The sequence below is a fragment of the Lissotriton vulgaris genome, chromosome 9 (genome assembly GCF_964263255.1).
Source record: "Lissotriton vulgaris chromosome 9, aLisVul1.2, whole genome shotgun sequence".
In the NCBI taxonomy this organism is placed as follows: domain Eukaryota; kingdom Metazoa; phylum Chordata; class Amphibia; order Caudata; family Salamandridae; genus Lissotriton; species Lissotriton vulgaris.
In genome coordinates, this window is record NC_141697.1 from 148,188,655 (window position 1) to 148,208,627 (window position 19,973).

Here is a 19,973-nt window from a genome sequence, read left to right on the forward strand (position 1 = left end):
ACTACTAAATCCTTCAGAACACGATCATATGGTTACTCTACGGGATGTTATTCCACTGCTACAACAAGCCAACTTTATGGGCGCTCTGGACCTAAAGGACGCTTACCTCCATATACCCAGTCATCCTGCTCACTGCAAATACCTCAGGTTTGTCGTAGCAGGAACACACTACCAATTCAAAGTACTTTTTATTTGAGTCACCACTGCACCACAGGTGTTCACAAAGTGCTTGGCTGTAGTCCAAGCACATCTTAGATGACAAAACGTTCATATATTCCCATGCTTGGATGATTGGTTCTTCAAAGCTAGCACCCAGCAACAATGCCAATATCATATACAGCTGACTGTAGATCTACTCAACAAGTTGGGGTTCACCATCAAAATCTCCTAATCTCACCTTCACCCTCTTCAACTACAACAATACTTAAAGGAATACACAACACACAGTTGGGATTAGCTTCCTCCAATCCGCTTGGAAACAAAATCTTTAGACACTTCCACCTCAATTACAGACAAACAAACCACTCACAGTTCGGACTGTTATGCGACTGCTGGAAATGATGGCGTTTTGCATTGCCATAGATCCCCACATAAGACTTCACATGCGCCCACTACAGCAATGTCTATCTCGTCATTGGCCTCAGTCACAGGGTCACCTCCAAGATCTAGTGTAGATAGACTGCTCAATTACTGTTCTCAGCTGTGGTGGAACTCCAACTATCTGTTGAACGGACGGCCTTTCCCTGACTCTGTGCCCCACATCATTCTAACCACAGTTGCCTTGGAGACGGGTTGGGGTGCACATTTACAGGACTCAAAAATACAAGGTCTGTGGGATGTTAAACATCAGTCTCTACACATCAACTACTTAGAACTTCAGGGAGTTTTTCTAGCACTGAAAGCTCTCCTTCCTCTTCTATCCCACTAGGTTGTCCTTGTCCGAACTGATGATATGACTGCCATGTATTGTCTACAAAAACGGGGGAGGACACGGTCTTCTCAGTTGTCGCATTTCTCTCAAGCCATATGGAACTGGGCTCCTCATCATTGCATTCATTTGTTGGCGGAATATCTGCCGGGGACGGACAAAATGCTTGCAGACTTGCTCAGCTGGACGCACCAACAAACCAACGAATGGGCTCTCAACCCACAAGTCCTCCTACCCTACTTTCAAAAGTGGGGATTTTCAAAGCTACACGTATTCGCCACTGCTAAAAACACAAAATGCCCAAACTTCGCCTCCAGGTTGCCACACCCACTATCCAGGGGCAATGCACTATCTATGGGCAACCACTATGGATGAGTTGATCAGGGAGATTTGCCTACGCTTTTCCACCTCTCACTCGCATTCCATTTCTGGTTCGGAAATTCAGGCAAACACATCTCACCATGATCCTGTTAGATCCCACCTGGGCACATCAGCCAGGGTTCACACTACTTGATCTTTCAATAGTCCCACACAAGAAGCTTCCCAACAGGACGGACCTTCTCACTCAGGATCACGGCCAAATCGGACACCCACACCCCAAGATGCTCAACCTAAAGACTTTGCTCCTGAGGTCTTAGAATTTGGTTATTTTTACTTACCAGCAGAATGTATGAACATTCTTAAGAAAGCACGCAAACACACAACTAGAGCTTGTTATGCTGCAAAATTGAAACATTTTGTTTGCTACTTCCAACCAAAACAAATGAATCCCATCAAGGCCACAGTGCAAGACATTATTTCTTACTTGCTTCATTTGCAAAAGTCCAATTTAGCACTTCATTAGGTTGCGTCTTGCTACAATGGCTGCTTATGTCCAAAATAGACAGCATCTATCACTCTACAGAAATCCAGTCATTAAAGCAGGTATGGAGGAAGCCCATAATAGTGCACTTTGTGGGTTATTCATGCTATTATAAATTGAGGCGTATCTCTTTTTTGCTTGTTTTTGGCCTTGAGAGGGAGCACTTGTGGTGTTTTTGTGTAGACCCACTGGGAGAGCATTGGGTCTGTTAAGGTGGGAAAACAAGTGATTGGACTGGTGTTCAGCAATCTGTTGGGGACGTGAGGGAGGTTGGCGGTCTTGAGTTTCCTTGAGAGATGCAGCTGATATGTTGACATTTTTGCCAGACTATTGATGTGCTTGATCAGGTTGTGGTTGGCATTGATTGTAAATTCAAGAGATTTGAGGTATGCCATATTTTACTGAATACAAGTCCATTGACGCAAGTTATGTTCTCATCGAGAGGAATAATGTAGTCTAGCAATTTGTCCTCCATCTCCCTTATCCATTCAGCGGGAGGCCTGACTTCCTCATCACAGTACATCACATATTCATAGTCTTTGAAACAGCTGAAATGAGCTACACAACTAAAAACTTAAATTGTGAAATTGTTCAAGTTCAAGTTCAAGTTTAACATTTGTATAGCGCACTACTCACCCAGGGGGTCTCAAGGTGCTTGAGGGGGGGAGGAGGGGAGGTAGTTTACTTATCCAAAATCCAAGTTTTTAGTTGCTTTCTGAAGGAGAGGTGGTTCTGTGTAAGGCGGAGATGGGTGGGTAGAGAGTTCCAGGTTTTGGCCGCTAAGTAGGAGAAGGATCTTCCCCCCCATGGTGGATCTATGAATGAGCGGAATTGTGGCGAGGGCTTGATTGGACGATCCTAGTTGGTGGGTGGGGGTGTAAAAGGACAGGCGCGTGTTGAGGCATTCGGGACCTAGGTCGTAGAGGGCTTTGTGTGCGTGGGTGAGAAGGCGGAACTTTATTCTCTTGTTGACGGGGAGCCAGTGGAGGTCTTTCAGGTGACCGGAAATGTGAGCTTGGCGGGGGAGGTCTAGTATAAGTCTAGCTGAGGCGTTTTGGATGTGTTTGAGTTTTTTCTGTAGTTTGGCTGTGGTTCCGGCGTAGAGGGTGTTTCCGTAATCCAGTCGGCTTGTGACCAGTGCGTGGGTGACCGTTTTTAATGTTTTGGTGGGGATCGAACGGAAGATTTTTTTGAGCATGCGTAGGATGTTGAAGCATGATGAAGAGACGGCATTGACTTGTCTGATCATCGAGAGGGAGGAGTCTAGGATGAAGCCTAGGTAGCGCGCGTGGTCTGTAGGTATGGGTGCGGTTCCCAGGGCCGGTGGCCACCATGAGTCGTCCCAAGCAGAGGGGGATGATCCTAAGATTAGGACTTCCGTTTTGTCCGAGTTCAGTTTTAAACGGCTGTTCTTCATCCACTCGGCTACATCTTTGATTCCTTCGTGTAAGTTGGTTTTGGCGGTGTTTGGGTCTTTGGTGAGGGAGAGGATCAGCTGGGTGTCGTATGCATAGGAGATGATATTGAGGTTGTGCTGGCGCGCGATGGATGCGAGGGGACTCATGTATACGTTGAAGAGGGTGGGACTGAGAGATGATCCTTGTGGTACGCCGCAGATGACTTCGGTGGCCTCTGATCTAAAAGGTGGGAGGCGGACTCTCTGGGTTCTTCCGGCGAGGAACAAGATGATCCAGTCCAATGCTTTTCCTTGTATTCCGACGTTGCTGAGGCGTTGTATGAGGGTGTTATGGCAGACTGTGTCGAAGGCTGCGGAGAGGTCAAGTAGGATGAGGGCAGCTGTTTCTCCGTTGTCCTGTAGTGTTCGAATGTCGTCTGTTGCTGCGATGAGGGCGGTCTCGGTGCTGTGTTTGGCTCGGAAGCGGACTGAGATGGGTCGAGGGAGCCGTTAGATTCAAGGAAGGCCGTGAGCTGACTGTTAACGGCTTTCTCAATGACTTTGGCAGGGAATGGGAGGAGCGAGATGGGGCGGTAGTTCTTAAGTTCAGTGGGGTCTGCTGTGGGTTTCTTCAGGAGGGCGCTGAGTTCGGCATGTTTCCAGCTTTCCGGGAAGGTGGCGGAGTTGAGGGAGCAGTTGGATGACGTCTCGGAGATGGGGAGCGATGATGGAGTCTGCTTTGTTGAAAATGTGGTGCGGGCATGGGTCGGTTGGCGATCCTGAGTGGATGGAGTTCATCAGGCGGATGGTGTCTTCAGTGGTGTTTGGGTTCCAGGCGCAAAGGTTGTTAGAGGGGGGTTTTGGTTTGCGGGTGGGTGGAGTGGACTGGTCTTCGGACTGTTTTTCAAAGCTGTTATGTATGTCGGCGATTTTGTTGTGGAAGAATGAGGCTAGGGAGTTGCAGAGGTCTTGGGAGGGAGGGATATCGTTGGTGCCGGAGGTGGGATTGGTAAATTCTTTGACAATGTTGAATAGTTCCTTGCTGTTGTGGACGTTGTTGTCAAGTCGATCCTTGAATGCTGCTTTCTTGGTGGATCGGATCAGTTGGTGGTGTTTGCGGGTGGCGTTCTTGAAGGTGGTTAGGTTGTCAGTGGTTGGGTTTTTTCGCCAGGCTTTCTCGAGGGTGCGACAGAACTTCTTGGATTTCTTAAGGTCATCGTTGAACCAGGGGGCTTTTTTGCTACCTTGCATGATTTGATGGTTTTTCAGGGGTGCTAGTTCGTTGGCGCTGTGGATGATCCAATGTGTGAGGTTGGTGGCTGCTTGGTTTGGGTCCGATGACTTGGCGGGAGGGTTTTGGTGAAGCGATGTGAAGAGCTGGTCGGTGGTAATTTTGTTCCAGTTTCTTCGGGGAATTGGTTGTGGGTCGAGGTTGTTTTGTAGTTGAAGTGAACGCAGCTGAGATCCGTCCAATGGAGAGCTGTGGTGTGGTTGAAGGAGATGTGCTTGCTGGAGGTGAAGATTGGGTCAAGCTTGTGCCTGGCATAGTGGCTGGGGGTATCAACAAGTTGTTGGAGTCCGAGGTTGGCCAGGGTTGTCCAGAAGGGTTGTGGTGTTGCGGTCGTGTTTCTTTTCCAGGTGGAAGTTGAGGTCTCCCAGTAGAATGTAGTCCTCGGAGGGGAGGGCGTGTGGGCTGATGAAGTCGGTGATGTCTTTGCTGAATTGTGTGCGGGGTCCAGGTGACCTGTAGATGAGGGTGCCTCTGAGTGTGGTCTTGGGGTCGGTGTGGATCTGGAAGTGAAGGTGTGCGGCGGTAGTAAAGTCATCGTATGAACTGGTCGTGATGCGGATGGTGTTCTTATGGACGATGGCGATGCCTCCTCCTGTAAATGTGGGATACTTGTATAGCGCACAGTTACTCTACCCGAGTGTCCCGGCGCTGTAGACTGCTGGGGAACCCGTCCTGGTTTTCCCTGTGAGATGGTCCCTTTTGGGTATCTCCAGGGTGAAACCAGGCATCCCTGGCGTCTGTGGGGGCCGTTGTAGAGATGAGGCAAGCTAATGCCCAGAGTTGCCGAGTGTGCTCCCTGGTCGGAGTGGGCACCGATGCGAGAATTATCAGTCCGCTGATCCTGGTCCAAGACCCTGCCGCGTCGGGAATCGAACCCTGGTCCCGGGCCGTTCTCTGCACTCGGGTCTGCCGCCTCTAACCAGTGAGCAACACCTCTCTAACTGTTTGGTTGGTGCGGTCCTTTCGGATGATCTTGTAGCCGTCCGGGATGGCTATGGCGATGTCGGACGCTGATGAGGCGCAATATTTTTTATTGCAATATTTATGTTATTCGAATAAGCATGTCATGTATACTATCTTCACCACAAAGGCTGGGGTGCACTGCAAATAAAACAGGGTAGAAGAACACTTTTTTTTAACACTTTATTTATGGATGTTGTGTTCCACACAGGTAACATACATCATGCTTCAATACATTTGCCATTGCAATTATTACATAAGCTTTCATTGCAGTGATCATCACTGCCTCTCCACTTAGCCATTAAGTCTTTGTGCCTTTCATATGCCCCTTCCTCTGTGATCATAATACTGCTTGTGTAGCTGGTTGTGGGTCGTCGCTATGTAGTGGTTCCTGGACCTCTGTTGTGCCGGTGTGGCGAACAGCTGTGGGGATCAGTTTGGGTGGGCGAGTGGCCAGAGGGTCTACCACACCATTGCTTAACATGTAGGTTGGAAACTCTTTTCAAACTTTTTCATGTTGCCTGTGTGCCATTTAAAATGGCTAAAGGTTTCGCCATAGCATAGATACTCCAACTTTTACTCCACCAGAAGTGTACGAGCAGTGTTATTTGTTGTTTCCAAACATGGTCTGGGGTAGAATAACCATACAATTCAGTAAGGCCAATAATGGTAACAGTGGTATCTAGAGAGGAATCGGAAATATGCATGAAGAAGGAGTTGGGGAACAAATGTTCAGAATTTGAAAATGGTTATAAATCGCAAAGAACGCTGAGAGCACAGTGTAGTGCTGGAAATTAAGAAGGGTCTATACAGCAGTGGAAAATAGTCAAATTATGGACCTATAATTATTTCACTATTATGACACAAAAATACTTGGTAAATTGGGAGATAGCATTACCTCTCTTAGAGTCCTAATGTTTGACTATTAAGATTTTCTGTGTTGACGATTCTAGTTCTAAAAAAAAAGTGTTAGTTGAGAAACCATCACTTTATTTTAAGGAATTGTCCTTGGATCTCGTACTTTCATATTTTAAAAGATATATTTAGACTAGACCTCAAGAGACAGATTGCTCTTTACAAGACACGATGCGCACTCATTGAAATGTTTGCTTTGTATTTCTGTGCCTGCTTTAGACAGGTTTACGCTTTCTACCATTCACTATCAAGCTCTCACCTATGAAGTTTTGCTTCATTGATTTTAGCAAAGAAGCAGTTATCATAAGCTAAATACACTTGATTTTCTTTCTTTCAGCCTCTCTTGAAATTTAATAAAATTGGTTGAAAAATTGTTAGACTTCATAAGAAAATTGTTGTACTAAAGACTTGCATTACTGCAAAAAAGAGGATTTCGGATTTGTGCACAACAAGCAGTGTTTAAGAGGCTACCTATAAAACTAATGCGTTGTATTTACAATATGATGAAACTAATTGGTATTAGTAACATAAAGACTTGGGTTGATGTATAAGAGCGTGCTATCACCGTACCTAATTGTATCTTTTGTTTTTGTTCTCTGTTGGCTCTCACAGACACTCTTCTTTTTGTTTACCATCTTCAGCCATTTTTGAATCCCATAGAATATGTTGAAGATGCTGAGCGATTGACATCGGAAGTGCTACGGCCTCTTTTGCGTCAGTCAGCGATTCTGGGCATGTGGGACTTCCTCAAGTAAGACCAGACTGAGATTAATATGTGGTATTTTTTATTTCATAATGCTGTGCTGTTAATGGTTGTTAGAAATGGGATTTCCGGTTGGCTGAGGCTTGTGCCAAAGCCAGGCAGAAACCACCACTCTAGTCAGGGCAAGGGAGTTACACGCCAAAGATAACCCCTGCTCACCCTCTAGGCAATGTGACGGGAGCAGTAAGGCTTATCCCGGAGGCAATGTAAGTTAAGTATTTGCGCACGCACCCCCAGCAACAACATCCCAGGCCCCCCACAAAAGGAACTCCACACAAGGCTATATGTAAAAATAGCCGTTGTATTATACCAAACACATTAGATAAGAAACACACACTTTACAATGTGCCAGAGGCACAGGCAGAATTTACAAGGGGATGTATGTACAGGACAGGGCCACATGGACCACTGTCAGAAATAAGCACTTTTAGAACTAGAATACTTGTTAGAATTAGCACTTTGTAGAAATAGCAATCCTGGTAGGAATGGCGCTTAGAACATAGAACAATAATAACTGTAGCACCAAATAGCAAATGTAGCACACAACCAGTAACCACTGGCAAGAGGTAAGTACCACCTACGCAATCCTAACTGCCTTAGGAAAATATCACGCAGGGAATCATAAACTCACTAGCATAACCTTATACTAGGAAAAACAACCTCCTAAGCACCACAATACATTCAGAGGTATAAAACATTACACATGATACAGCAATGACATTAGGCAGGTATCACATTTGCACAAAATAACCAGAACTGACCCCAGGCCAACCTGGCCTCTCAGGGGCTGAAACGCCCTGTGTCCAAAATGTTAGGGCAGACTGCGCAGGCAGCCAAAGAAGATTCACAGGGCCTAAACGAAGCAGCTGGGCATAGGAATGTGGCCTGGGCTCTCAGTAGCCCTGTGAAGGATTTGCGCCACGTGGGAGCCCTCTGGCTCGAGAAACAAGATGCCCCCGGGAGCCTCTCGGGCTCGAAATACTGTGTGCCCACTGGGGGAGCGGCCCACTGCCATCCGGGGCCGCTCTACCCTCAGAACTGCCCCCAATTGCTGGAGTCCTCCCTCTGGGGACTCGGACAGACAAGGGCTCCGGGAGTCCTTGTGGACTTTGGGAGAACAGTGCCCCCGACGTTGGGGGAGCCCCGGGGCTCTAGAGAAATGCCCCCTTCGGTGGAGTCCCCCCTCTGGGGACTCTGAAACAATGGCCCTCAGACGTGGGCTTTTAATTCAAAAATGCCCCAGGAGCCTTCTAGGCTCTAAAATAACAGTGCCCTTTTGTTGGAGCCTCGTGGGCTCGAAATAATAATGTGCCCCGGACGTCGGAGTCCCGCTCGGGGGACTCGGCAAAACAATGAGGCCACCCTAGGACTCGGAGCTCCCGCCCAGCGGGTTTCACTTACCGGCTCTTCTGCAGGCGGGGGCTCCTTCTGGCGGTCGCTGTCCTCTTCGCCGGTGGGGGAGCTGCGGGGCTGTCTGGTCTCTTGGTTCCCGCCACGGGTCTCCTCTGGCGCAGCCTCGCCTCAGGGGAAGCTTCCCCGGCTCGAGGGGCAGGCTGGGTTATCCAATGGCGGCGTGGCCCTCCAGACGAGCCTCCAAGCTCAGGGGCGCGCTAGCCAACCACAGTGCGGCTCTTGCGACGAGCTTCTAGGCTCAGAACCACCTCAGCCAACCACAGCGCGGCCCTTTCCCGGGAGCACCCCGGGCCGGCGGTGGTGTTTTCCTTCATACCGCGGCAATGAGGGGTAGGCTCCCTCGCCCTTACCTAAACACAGGCACCAAGTCAAACTAAAGGGCAAGATACGGGGTGGGCACCCATTAGAATCCGCAATCTTGGCAAAATGCCGGGTGGGCACGACTTGGAAATACAGCAAAACGGGGGATCCCCACGCCGGGGAATCCCTTGTGGAAGGACGATCGCAGCTCCGGGCTGCAGTAAGAAAGCGGAAGCGCTCCTCCCTAGGACCCCAAGGCGATCCAGCTACAGGGCCTCCCAGGCACTGAAGCGCAAGGTTTAAAGAAAGTCTTGGAACAATGTGGGGGGGGGCAAAGGCTGGGCCTAGGGGCCAGCTTCAGGGCCTTCCAGGCAGGGAGGCAGTCCCAGTGGCGGTCCTCCTGGCGCCAAGCAGCAGCAGGCCCCCTCCAAGATAGGATCAAGCAAGAGAGCATTTTTCAAGAGGTCACAGCCTCTTTTTATAAACTAAATCCCTTTGTCCTTAGGTGCAATGTGGGGGAAAAACCAGTCGCAGCTGGTTCTGAAGCACTTTGATGTGCTCAACCACTCTTCCCATTCACTGGCCGGGCTAGGGACATTAGACGCACCACAGGGGGCGGAGCCATCATTGTGTGGGGAAAGTCAGCCCTATTCAGGTCCCAGGTGCACTTCCTCCCGGCCATCAACATGCATATCTCCCATTCACCACTGGGGCAGACCCATCCTGACTCCTGGAGCTTGGCACACCAGCCAGCTCCAACCAATCACAAGCCAGCCAGTCATTTCACCTAAATTATACAGACATGCCAACTTCTAGAAGTGGCACTTCCACACTAGACACATTCACGCCGAAGACATCATCGCGCAGCATTTAATCACACGAGTCCGCACATACCAAACTCGAGTCTGCACACCCCACGCATCAGGAACTACCAGGGACACATACATTCCCCATGCATTCCTATGGGAGGACAGGCCAACCTCACTACACGCACGCACTTTATCCTGGGACACAGTGGTAAAGTGCGCAGAAGCCAAAAATCACTAGCACCACGTCACATATCAAAAGCAAAAAATTTAGGGGTGAACCTGCCAGAAGGGCCAAGTCAAACAATGGTTCTATCTAGAAGATCTTTAAAATGTTAGGAACAGGTACACCAATAGAAGAAATAACGTTGACACAGATTATTAGAAGCAATTTAGATCAATCAGTCTACATAAAATGCTCTCCTGGCTATTTTTGGTTTTTTTAGCCAGTTTGAAAACAATTTAGTTGGCAAACTGTGATCAGGCATGCAATTTTTTGGCATATATGTTCCATACTCTGACCAACGCACCTTTTCAAATGTTTTAATTTATTTCTTCAACAAGCAGACTTAGATTGAATGTTACTTTGAATGGGGATACAATGTATGTTGGGAAAAGCTGACAAATATTTTGAGGCCACAGAATGTATAACCATCTACTCTGAAAAACGGGAAGATGGCTGACTGAGATCTAAATGCAAATCTTGGTTCACGTTTGCCAAATTATAACGTAATGTTATTAGCTCCTATGTATTATGCTATATACTTTTATTGAATAACGTACAGGGGATATGATTTATGGGAATCTTCCTGACATATTCTAGTGGAATGCATGTATTAGAGAACTTTGACGATAATAGATAGATATATGTTTACCAATTTTTTTTAATGATATTCTTTTGTGTGATGCACGGTACTCTCTTCTTCCTTTCATTATTTATACATATGGGGTATTCCTCTTGATGTTATGATGCTTTAGCGTGATCTGTGTTCAACACACTGTTCTAATTAATTCCTGTATTTAGAATATAGAAATTCTTTCGAATTCCTTCTTACTTTCACACGGACGAGAATCCATTTCTCGTGTATGCATAAAGGTTCCAACATGGCATCTTTTTACTTAAGAAATAGGGTTTTTCATGATGAATATACTTTTCTTTCAGCTCGATTAATAAATATATAATGAAAGAAGTAACTATTTTAATCCCTCTCCACATAAGATGGATTTTTCATTTATGCTTCCCATTCGAGGACATAATAATTTGAAATGGTCAAGATGGCACGTATACTTTTAGGTAGGAGTAATTGCTCTGTTTGTTCACAAGACTAGCGTAGAGTTATCTATTTAGAATTACTTTAAAATGGTGCTGATTCTAAACGCTGTTTGTTTTTTACCCGGCCGCATACGATTTAAGAAATTGGGTTGTTCATTAGGAATACACCTTTCCATTAATTAGATTGATAAATATATAATAGGAGCAGTTGCTTTTATAATAATTTCCTCTCATAAGACTATTTGTCAGGGATGCTTCCTTTCAAGTATGTAATAATTTTCAATGTTCAAGATGGCGCATAAACTTCTAGGTAGGAGTTATTGCTTTGTTTGTGCTGGAGGCTGACATAGAACTATCCACTTAGAATGACCTTAATATGGTGCTCATCGGTTTTATGTTGTGGACGGCAGATATATAATCCCAAAAGGGCTCCTTAACTAGAACTCAGTAATTTTATTTATGGTGTTATTATATTGTTTCTCTTTGACAGTTGTCTTGGATACATTAATTTTTTTAAGAGTCCCAGTCTTAAGTCCGGGCGATAATCACTAATATGGTTTACTGTACTACCGGCAATCTGCTTTCACGAAGCATGCAACCCTCCATGCCTATTTAATCCTTTTCGAGCGGTATTTGGAACTTGCCTTTTCCATTTGGAATGCTGGAATATATTAGTGTCATATTTTTTGAAGTAGGTTAGTTTAATAGTCATTCAATCTGCACCTGTACACAACCCTAAGCATCCAACTATGTCCTTGGGGGGTGTTTATATTTTTTCTTTTCTTTTTCTATGTTGTTTCTATCAGATTCCTAATTTCTAGATTAATATAAAAAAGTGTCAATTAGAACTCTTGAATTACTTCACCGAATGAATAATATTAAAAGTTAAAGGTACCGGTCTCTTGTAGTAGCACGTTCTGTAAAGTGTTGCCAGTTCCTTATTAATAGGGATTATTTATTAATCGGAGGGGTAATCTAAACTAGTGTTTCGGGTGTATGTCTAATTTCCATTCTGTAATAGACACTAATGGCTTTCACTTTCCATTTCTTACCACGTCACATGTTTATGTAATCTTTGAGGTAAATCAATCACGAAAACATGTGTGAAGATTTTTGTCACAAATGGGGATTAGCATGTCTATGAATGCTTTGTGATGCATGCAAATACTTATGGTGCAGGGAACACGCCTTTATGCACTGTGACACATTCATCATGATCCATGCTTTCTGATGTGTGTGTGCATGGTAACTATTTCTAATTTACCATTAGAAAAAGATGGATGGCAATTTTGATGCAGTTAATTTGAATGTGAAAAACAGTGTGCGAGAAGCGCAAGCAATAAAAGGGGGCAGTATCTACAACAACAACAAAAAAGAATTAAATCGCACAGCTAGCAGGATGGTGGTGAGTGGGACTGAGAGCAGGGGTGTTGGAGCACTGGGTAAGCAAAAAAGAGCATGCACGTAAGTTGGTGGATGAGCTAAAGTGTGATATAGAACAAGGAAACACATGCACTTCCATGGAGTGCTAAATACATAAAATAAAATGGAACTTTCAAGTATGCCATACAAAGATACGTCTTCGGTTAGACTATGAGCCTAAAATGGTCCTGGTACGCACACAAGCATAGAGAGGAAAACTATTAAAACAAGTAGAGATGCGAGATAACGGCAAAGTCATCCAATCATGGGGATGATCAAGTGCCCCCCCTGATTTAGTGTTATGTATTAGAAACAATCGGGCTGCCTATAATAAAGAAAGGTGCTTGTACTAGAGACATGAAAATGAAAGGGAATGGTTGTTGTCTCTCAGGACCAGAAACCCTTGGTTGACAATAATTTTTATGAGGCAGTGTGACAAGTTATTTGGAGAAAAAAAACTGTTTGAGAACTGTTGCATTTTTTAAGCTGTGCAAAACAACGATGGATTTAGGCCCAGATCTTTGTACTGGGGTGAATGTAAGACATTGTTCTGCATTCTGTCCATCAACTGTGTTTTTTGCAATTTTCACCCCGAGTGGGCTGGGTATGCTCAGACGTGAGCCCCAGGCTCTCCACATCACTGGAGTCAACTATCCAGGCTGAAGAAGGCTGATAACCAGAAACCAGTCCTTGGATGCTTGATTTCGGTCTAGGAAGGACATGGCTTGGTAGTTCGGGCTGGACTGTTCCCATGAGGCACAGGGTCAAGGCTGATTTGCATATAGCCAGTGTCTGACCTAGGGTGGTGTGGAGTGCAAAAAACGATGGATTTAGGCCCCGATCTTTGTACTGGGGTGAATGTAAGACTTTGTTCTGCATTCTGTCCATCAACTGTGTTTTTTGCAATTTTCACCCCGAGTGGGCTGGGTATGCTCAGACGTGAGTCCCAGGCTCTCCACATCACTGGAGTCAAGCTATCCAGGCTGAAGAAGGCTGATAACCAGAAACCGGTCCTTGGATGCTTGATTTCGGTCTAGGAAAGACATGGCTTGGTAGTTCGGGCTGGACTGTTCCCATGAGGCACAGGGTCAAGGCTGATTTGCATATAGCCAGTGTCTGACCTAGGGTGGTGTGGAGTGCAAAAAACGATGGATTTAGGACCCGATCTTTGTACTGGGGTGAATGTAAGACATTGTTCTGCATTCTGCCCATCAACTGTGTTTTTTGCAATTTTTTAAGTTCCACCATTCAGAAAACACTTTGTTTTACTGTAGATGTCAGGTTTTATGTGGATTGATTCACCCAAAATGTGTATTCTGTACTTCTTTCAGAACTATTCTGTGCATCATTTTCTGCAATGCAGGTGAAAAACAAAAAAAGAGAAGCATTAGTTGACCAGCAGAGCAGTGCCCAAATATATATATTTTTTTGCGAAGCTGCCACTGTGAACTTTATTACAACTCAGAAGGGGAGCCCCTGGGTTCTTTGAAGGCCGAGTTCCTTTGACACTTAAAAACATGGATGTAAAGAACGAAGATGCAGAGGAGTTCTAAGATTTTCCATGGAAAGTTCTAACAAGAAGACCATAAAGTCAAACAAAGTTGATCAAGATCCATGTTCCTTGGCGGTGTCACTTTTTCTTAGGCTTAAGTTGATTAAAAAATAAGAAGACTTGTCATTGTACAATAGAATACAGCATACAGTTGGGCATTTGGGCATAGGAAACAGTTTGTAGCAGCCCTGACATTCTACATTGCCCATGAACCATAGTTGATCCTGAAAAGGGACATTGAACAATGAATGTTCAACTTTGAAGCCCTCGGTATGGAGGGAAAACACAGTCTATTATTCAAGTAAGCTTGGTGAAAAAGGTTTTCAGCCTGGATCAGAGGCAACTTCATAAGTGGTTAAACAATCAATATTAACAAAATCTGAGAGGGTGGGCTGATCTAGTGTTTTGTTACTGCAACACTTCAGAGAAGTCTAAAGTGATGGATACACAAAAATTAAGTAGAAATGAAAAACGTCCGAGAGGTAAATGGAGTGGAAAACACATGCTTAATAGGATGGGGAGCAAACATTTGAGATGATAGGCATTAAAAATATCACTTGTCATACAATGTAAGCAGCATGCAAAACTGTTCAGGCAATGAGGCAGAGCACTGCTGTTGAAGACAATAGAGCATCTTGTGCCTTTTCACGTAGTGTTAATTTAGATGGGCCACACTACTGCATTGTACTTGATTAAATAGGCGGGCAATTGGTAACCCGACTGTTAGAACCGGCTGTCTCTAGTTGGCAGAGGTATATACTTCTGACAAATAGGGACACTCCTTTTCTAGTCAGGGTAAGGGGATCACACCCTTCGATAACCCCTGCTCACCCCCTTGTTAGCTTGGCAGAGCAGTACAGGCTTATCTCAGAGGCTGTGGGTTAAGCAATTATGACCACATACAGTAATACAGTGAATACACTACAAATGGACACGACACCGTAGTATTATAAAAATAAGTATTTTTATATAAGGCTTAGCACAAGACCAAAATAACGGCAAAACTGTACACAATCGGAATAAATACGTTCGGGAAGGAAAAAGGATAGTTCACAGGTAGTTTCTCTTTAGCACAAAAGTCTTTTAGTATCAAGCAAATCTTCTTCTTGGAAACAAAGTTCTTAGCAACAGGGTAACTCACACGGGAGCTACACAACGCTGGGGCAAAGATAATCCGCGGGTTCGGCGTCGACCGCGAGCAGCGCTGCCTCGGGCCTGGAGCCACACGGACCCCCAACAACACAGTACCTTAGGAAAATGAAGCACACGATGATCAGCGGCGTCGAGCAATCCGGCGTCGCGCCTTCGGTGTCGATCAGGCCTCAGCAGGCGTTGTCGATGATGCAGTTGCACAGAGTGAGCAGCGCTCACGGCGTCGAAGGGCACACGGTTGATGCGATCAGCAGCGGGGCAGACACGAGGTCCTCTGGAGTTAGAGCCGTACTCCTACTCACTGGCGTTGCTGCTGGCGTCGGTTGGGCCCAGCGTCCGGTCGTCGTGATTGCTGTTCCTTTCAGAGGTGCTGGATTCAAGCTTCCAGCGGATAGCACTTTTCAGCAGGTGAAGTCTTTTGGCCCTGAGACTTCGGCAGGAGACTGGCACTCTTCCAGCCCTTGGAGATTTTCTTAGCAAGCGTGAGAGTACACACACAGTTCCTCTCTCCTGGTTCCTTGGCAAAAATAAAGAAGCACCGCAGGATTCCCCAAACAACAGCACACCGGCAGAAGGGGTAGGCAGTCCTTTAGATCAGTAGGCTTCTTGTCCTTGGTTACAGGGTTCCTTGTCAGAAGTGATCTGATTTCCTAGTTCAGGGGTCCTTCTCTTATACCCCTTTTCGTCTTTGATCCCTTTGTCTATGCCGGGGGTTTCCCAACACCCTGGGTCTGTGGTGGGTGGAGCTAGGCAGTAGCACCTGGCCTATTCATTGAGCCGGGCCGGGTCCTCAGACGCCCCGCAGGAGGTGGAGCCAGCATTGACACTGGTAGGAGCAGAGCTATCGCCCTCCTGGCAGGAGGTGGGGCCAGGATCGTCCATGGCAGGTACAGAGCCATCCGTCGCTCGGCAGGAGGTGGAGCCAGCATTGTATCAGGCAAGGCAGGCTATCAACAACTACTCTCCCCCTACTCTCGACGTAACGTCCCACTCATCCCGCACTGACTCATCCAGACCTCTTGGAGCCACCCAGCTCCTGTCACATACACGCAGACTAGCAGAGACCAAATATGGTTAGACAAGAAAATAGACACTTTCTAAAAGTGCTATTTTCGAACCCAGAGTCCAAAAACCATCCACACCAATGGATGCGTAATTAAACCCCGAGTTCAGGGATACCAAACTCGACATTGCACCATGCTCCCCGAGCCAGCTAGGATTATAGCGTTAATAATCCCGGCGGCCCATTCTATCCAACGGAGAGCAGGCTACCTCGCAATAGTGAAGCCCTAAGATGGCGGCACTTCACTATCAGGACATGCCAACTTGGTCAGGCTTGTCCTACCCTACACTTACAATGCACCCTGCCCACGGGCCTACCATAGGGGTGGCTAACATGAAGTTAAGGGAAGGTTGGAGGGGCTGGCAGGTAGGTATACCTGCGCAGCCGACGTGACAGTGCAAGACTGCACGCGGGTCTCGCAATGACCGACCCGTAGACATTCGTTTACAAGGCCGCTCCTGTGGGTGGCACAACACGTGCTGCAGGCCCACGAGCGGCATTTGTATTTACAAGCCCCGGCACTCCTGGTGCACTAGACTAGGGACTGACAGTAAACCAAATAAGCCAAACAGGGATACAATAGTTACATCATTTTAACAGAGGGAGCACTTGCGCTATGGCACTGATCGGCAGTGACACGGCGCCCAAAGCATATACCAGCAAAACATCGTAAAACAGTAGAGGCAAACAGAAAAAAATGGAGGAGAGACTCAAGCCAATGATGTCAGGTCTAACACCGACGCTCGCAGAGCATGTTCCATGTGAAAACATCAATGCACATATTGTAAGTTTATGCTTGACATCCATGAACATATGGTCATTTTATGCATGATGGGCAGATCTTTCTGAAGTTGATAGAAGCAGGAAGCATCACAGAGAAATTTCTATTGGTGGCAAAACCAAAGCGAGAAATTGTGAGTTAATGCATTGGAGCACCAAGCGACACTCCGTCCAAGAGGAAACATTGTTGATACACTGGTGTATTTGTATTTTTGTATCTTTTTCCGCAACAAATGACTCACTCTTTAATTGGTGACATTCGCTTCAACGCAATACCAAGAAGGAAGGAGAGACCGTTGGTGGCCGAGCAAACGCTACTCGGGAAGGGCGAAGAGAAGCTCAGCGAGTGGGGTGAGCGACAGCTATGAGCCCACGCATCTGGTGTATCTGGTACTCAGAGTGCCGGAGTGGGCTGCCAATGTACGCCCATAGAGAGGGGCGTCAACAGTAGGCTTCGAGGCCCACTGCGCTTCTCCTGTTGTTTCTGCCCTCATTGCTTCTTTCCCTCATTGCTCCCGCTCCTGCCGGCGTCCTGGTCTCTGGTTCACCCACGCCCATCCCCTGATTAGCCCTCAGACTTGTGGCACTCAACCCCGATGCTGGGGGCCTGGTGCCCTTAACCTAATTCAAGCCCTTGCTGCTCTGTTTTTGCCTTAATTGCCACCTTGTCCCCTGGTGTGGCTGTAGGGAGGAAAAGCTAGAATCCGCCTGGATGTGAGTGGTGTGGTGCAGGAGGTAGGGGAGTGCAGTGGGAAGGAGAAGAGTCGGAGGAGCCTTAACATGCAATGTGCTTTGATGCCGGGTTGAGCCGCATTGTGCGAGTGCGGCCTGGATGCCGGTGCGGCTTGCTTACCATTTATGCTCCCCTACCACTCTCCTGCCAAGAAACCTATAGGAGCATACTCGATTTCGCCCCCACCCGCTGCAACAGTTCCTGCAAATGTTTTAGCCCTTCGCCTTGGCCTCAAGCAGCACATCAAGGAATCCAGAGGGGGGAGTCCAGGAAAATCAGGAACCCAGGGAAAGAGTAATCAAGGCGAAACACGAGGACCAGTGCGCAAAGTACGACCCCACAGTTTTTGTTGTTGTTACACTGTACTGGGAACAATTTGACATGCCTGGCAAGCAACAGGTGTGGGATCTGGATTCAGGCATAGATTTCCTCAGTACTGCACTTATTACTGGTCTCACTATCAACTGTCAACAGCGGAGAAGGAGATTATTGAGATACTACCCATTGACAGGGGGTAAGAGGGACTGTTGTACAAGGGCTCTCATAAAGAGGTAAATCTCCCCTCGAACTCACAAGAGCCACAAAAACTGGATCTGAGGATAAAATAACTCCTATAATTAGAATTACTAATGTACCACTGCTAATGGAGAAGGATGCTGGTATAATATTAATGGATGGTGTATTTGCCAACAAGCTTGAAAACCTGGTAGATAGTTTAAACAAATCATGCAAACCCTGGAGTCGAGTCTTCGCATCAACACACAGCTAAACCCGTGCTAGCTGCTGCCAAGACTGATGCCGAGACTGGCACCACAGGGAAAAAATGCGCGGCTAACAGTAATATAAAGGACCAGTTGCATTTTGGAGGAAGGAAACAGGCAAATCAAACTGTACAACCACTTTTGCCATCTCTAAATACAATAAATCAAGCGCAGATTAATACAATAACAAACCACTTTGGCATTAATAAGACAAAGGAACAGGAGTCCTCCTACAGGCTAAGGTCACAGGATTCTCCATGTGCTACAAACCCTGAGACGATAACAGAAGGGAAATTCTCAATGCCTAAGCTTGCGCCCCAGCTCGCTGAGAAATCATGGCCACAGACAGGAAGCCTGAAACACTGCAAAACGTTCTATATGTGCAAGACACATGTAATGAATACAGCCAAAATTACACATTCTGCCAAAGTTCCTCCCAAACCAGCAAACCTTTTGGATTTACTGGGTACTGGTAGTCACATTCGTACAAGCAGCCTAGGGCAAAGGTCTCCAACCTTTTCTGTACTGAGAGCTGCTTATGTTCAATGAAATGCATTGAGAGCTACTAATATTATTAGTGCAGTATAATCTCAATTTTTTTTATATGTATATTCAACCAGTAAAAGCTTTCTAATTTAATGAGCTCAGCTGCACACAGGTGAGCTATTCAGAGGTAGCTGGAGAGCTACATTAGTTCACAAGTTACTGGTTGGAGATCCTTGGCCTAGAGAAACTAACAAAGTTGGAGCGTGATTCATCACCAATTCCTAATCAGTAGGGAGCAGCATTGAATGCTTAAAAATAGCAGCTCTAGATTTAGATTGTTTGTGGATTCCCTTTTGCTGGTGGTCAAAGATGTTAAAGACATGAAGACATATAATGACATCGGCGTCTCAATAGTTTACATGCATCAAGAACGGACTCCCAGGACACCATCACTTCCTGGCACAACAGCAGTCTGCCACGTTAAATACTTAATTATTTGAAGATTTTAGCATCCTGGGCAATAGTAGTTGAGGCACTCGGGCCAAAGCCATACACTGTGAGTTTCCTTGAGAAATCAACGAGGAGCATTTCTGCTAATTCCAAACAATGGCCTAAAAAGATGATGTCCTCTTTTTTTAAAAAGGATGCTGTTTGAATTTCATCTCCGAGCACCAGGGTTTTTATAATGCCTCCACAACCCGACATATGAAGAAACAGTGGCTGCTAAATGTGGTTGAAAATGGATCTAAAACTGAAAATCAGACCTGGAGGGAAAACTGCAGTGAAACCTGCATAAACCATTCATAGGACAGAATCCTCACCTGTTGCTATCCCCGGGAACAGCTCAGGCTAGTAAGTTGGAACATAGCAAGTCTGGGGGAAAAGTTGGAAGGCAAAGACTGGATAGCATATACAAATAAATATGACATCTGTTTTCAGGAGACATGAGCCTTGGACAATATTGATCTGCAGAGTTAAACTGCATTTGCACTACCTGTTGAGAGAAAGCCCAAAGGTAGGTCCAAGGGTGGGCTATTAATTTGCGTGTGAACTAAATTTTTACATCAAGCAGAATCTACCTATAAAAACCTAAACAACAATATCCAGCACGTAAAGT

General features: G+C 46.1%; 1 protein-coding gene across 1 annotated transcript in view; it reads left to right on the forward strand.

Moving 5' to 3' along the window:
- The window catches only part of RPAP1 (RNA polymerase II associated protein 1), a 296,667-nt gene that overhangs the window by 205,966 nt on the left and 70,728 nt on the right, over nt 1-19,973 (forward strand). The window contains exon 18 of the mRNA XM_086937236.1: nt 6,994-7,103. Coding sequence (XP_086793362.1) covers nt 6,994-7,103 — 110 coding nt within the window. The remainder of the gene's footprint in view (nt 1-6,993; nt 7,104-19,973) is intronic.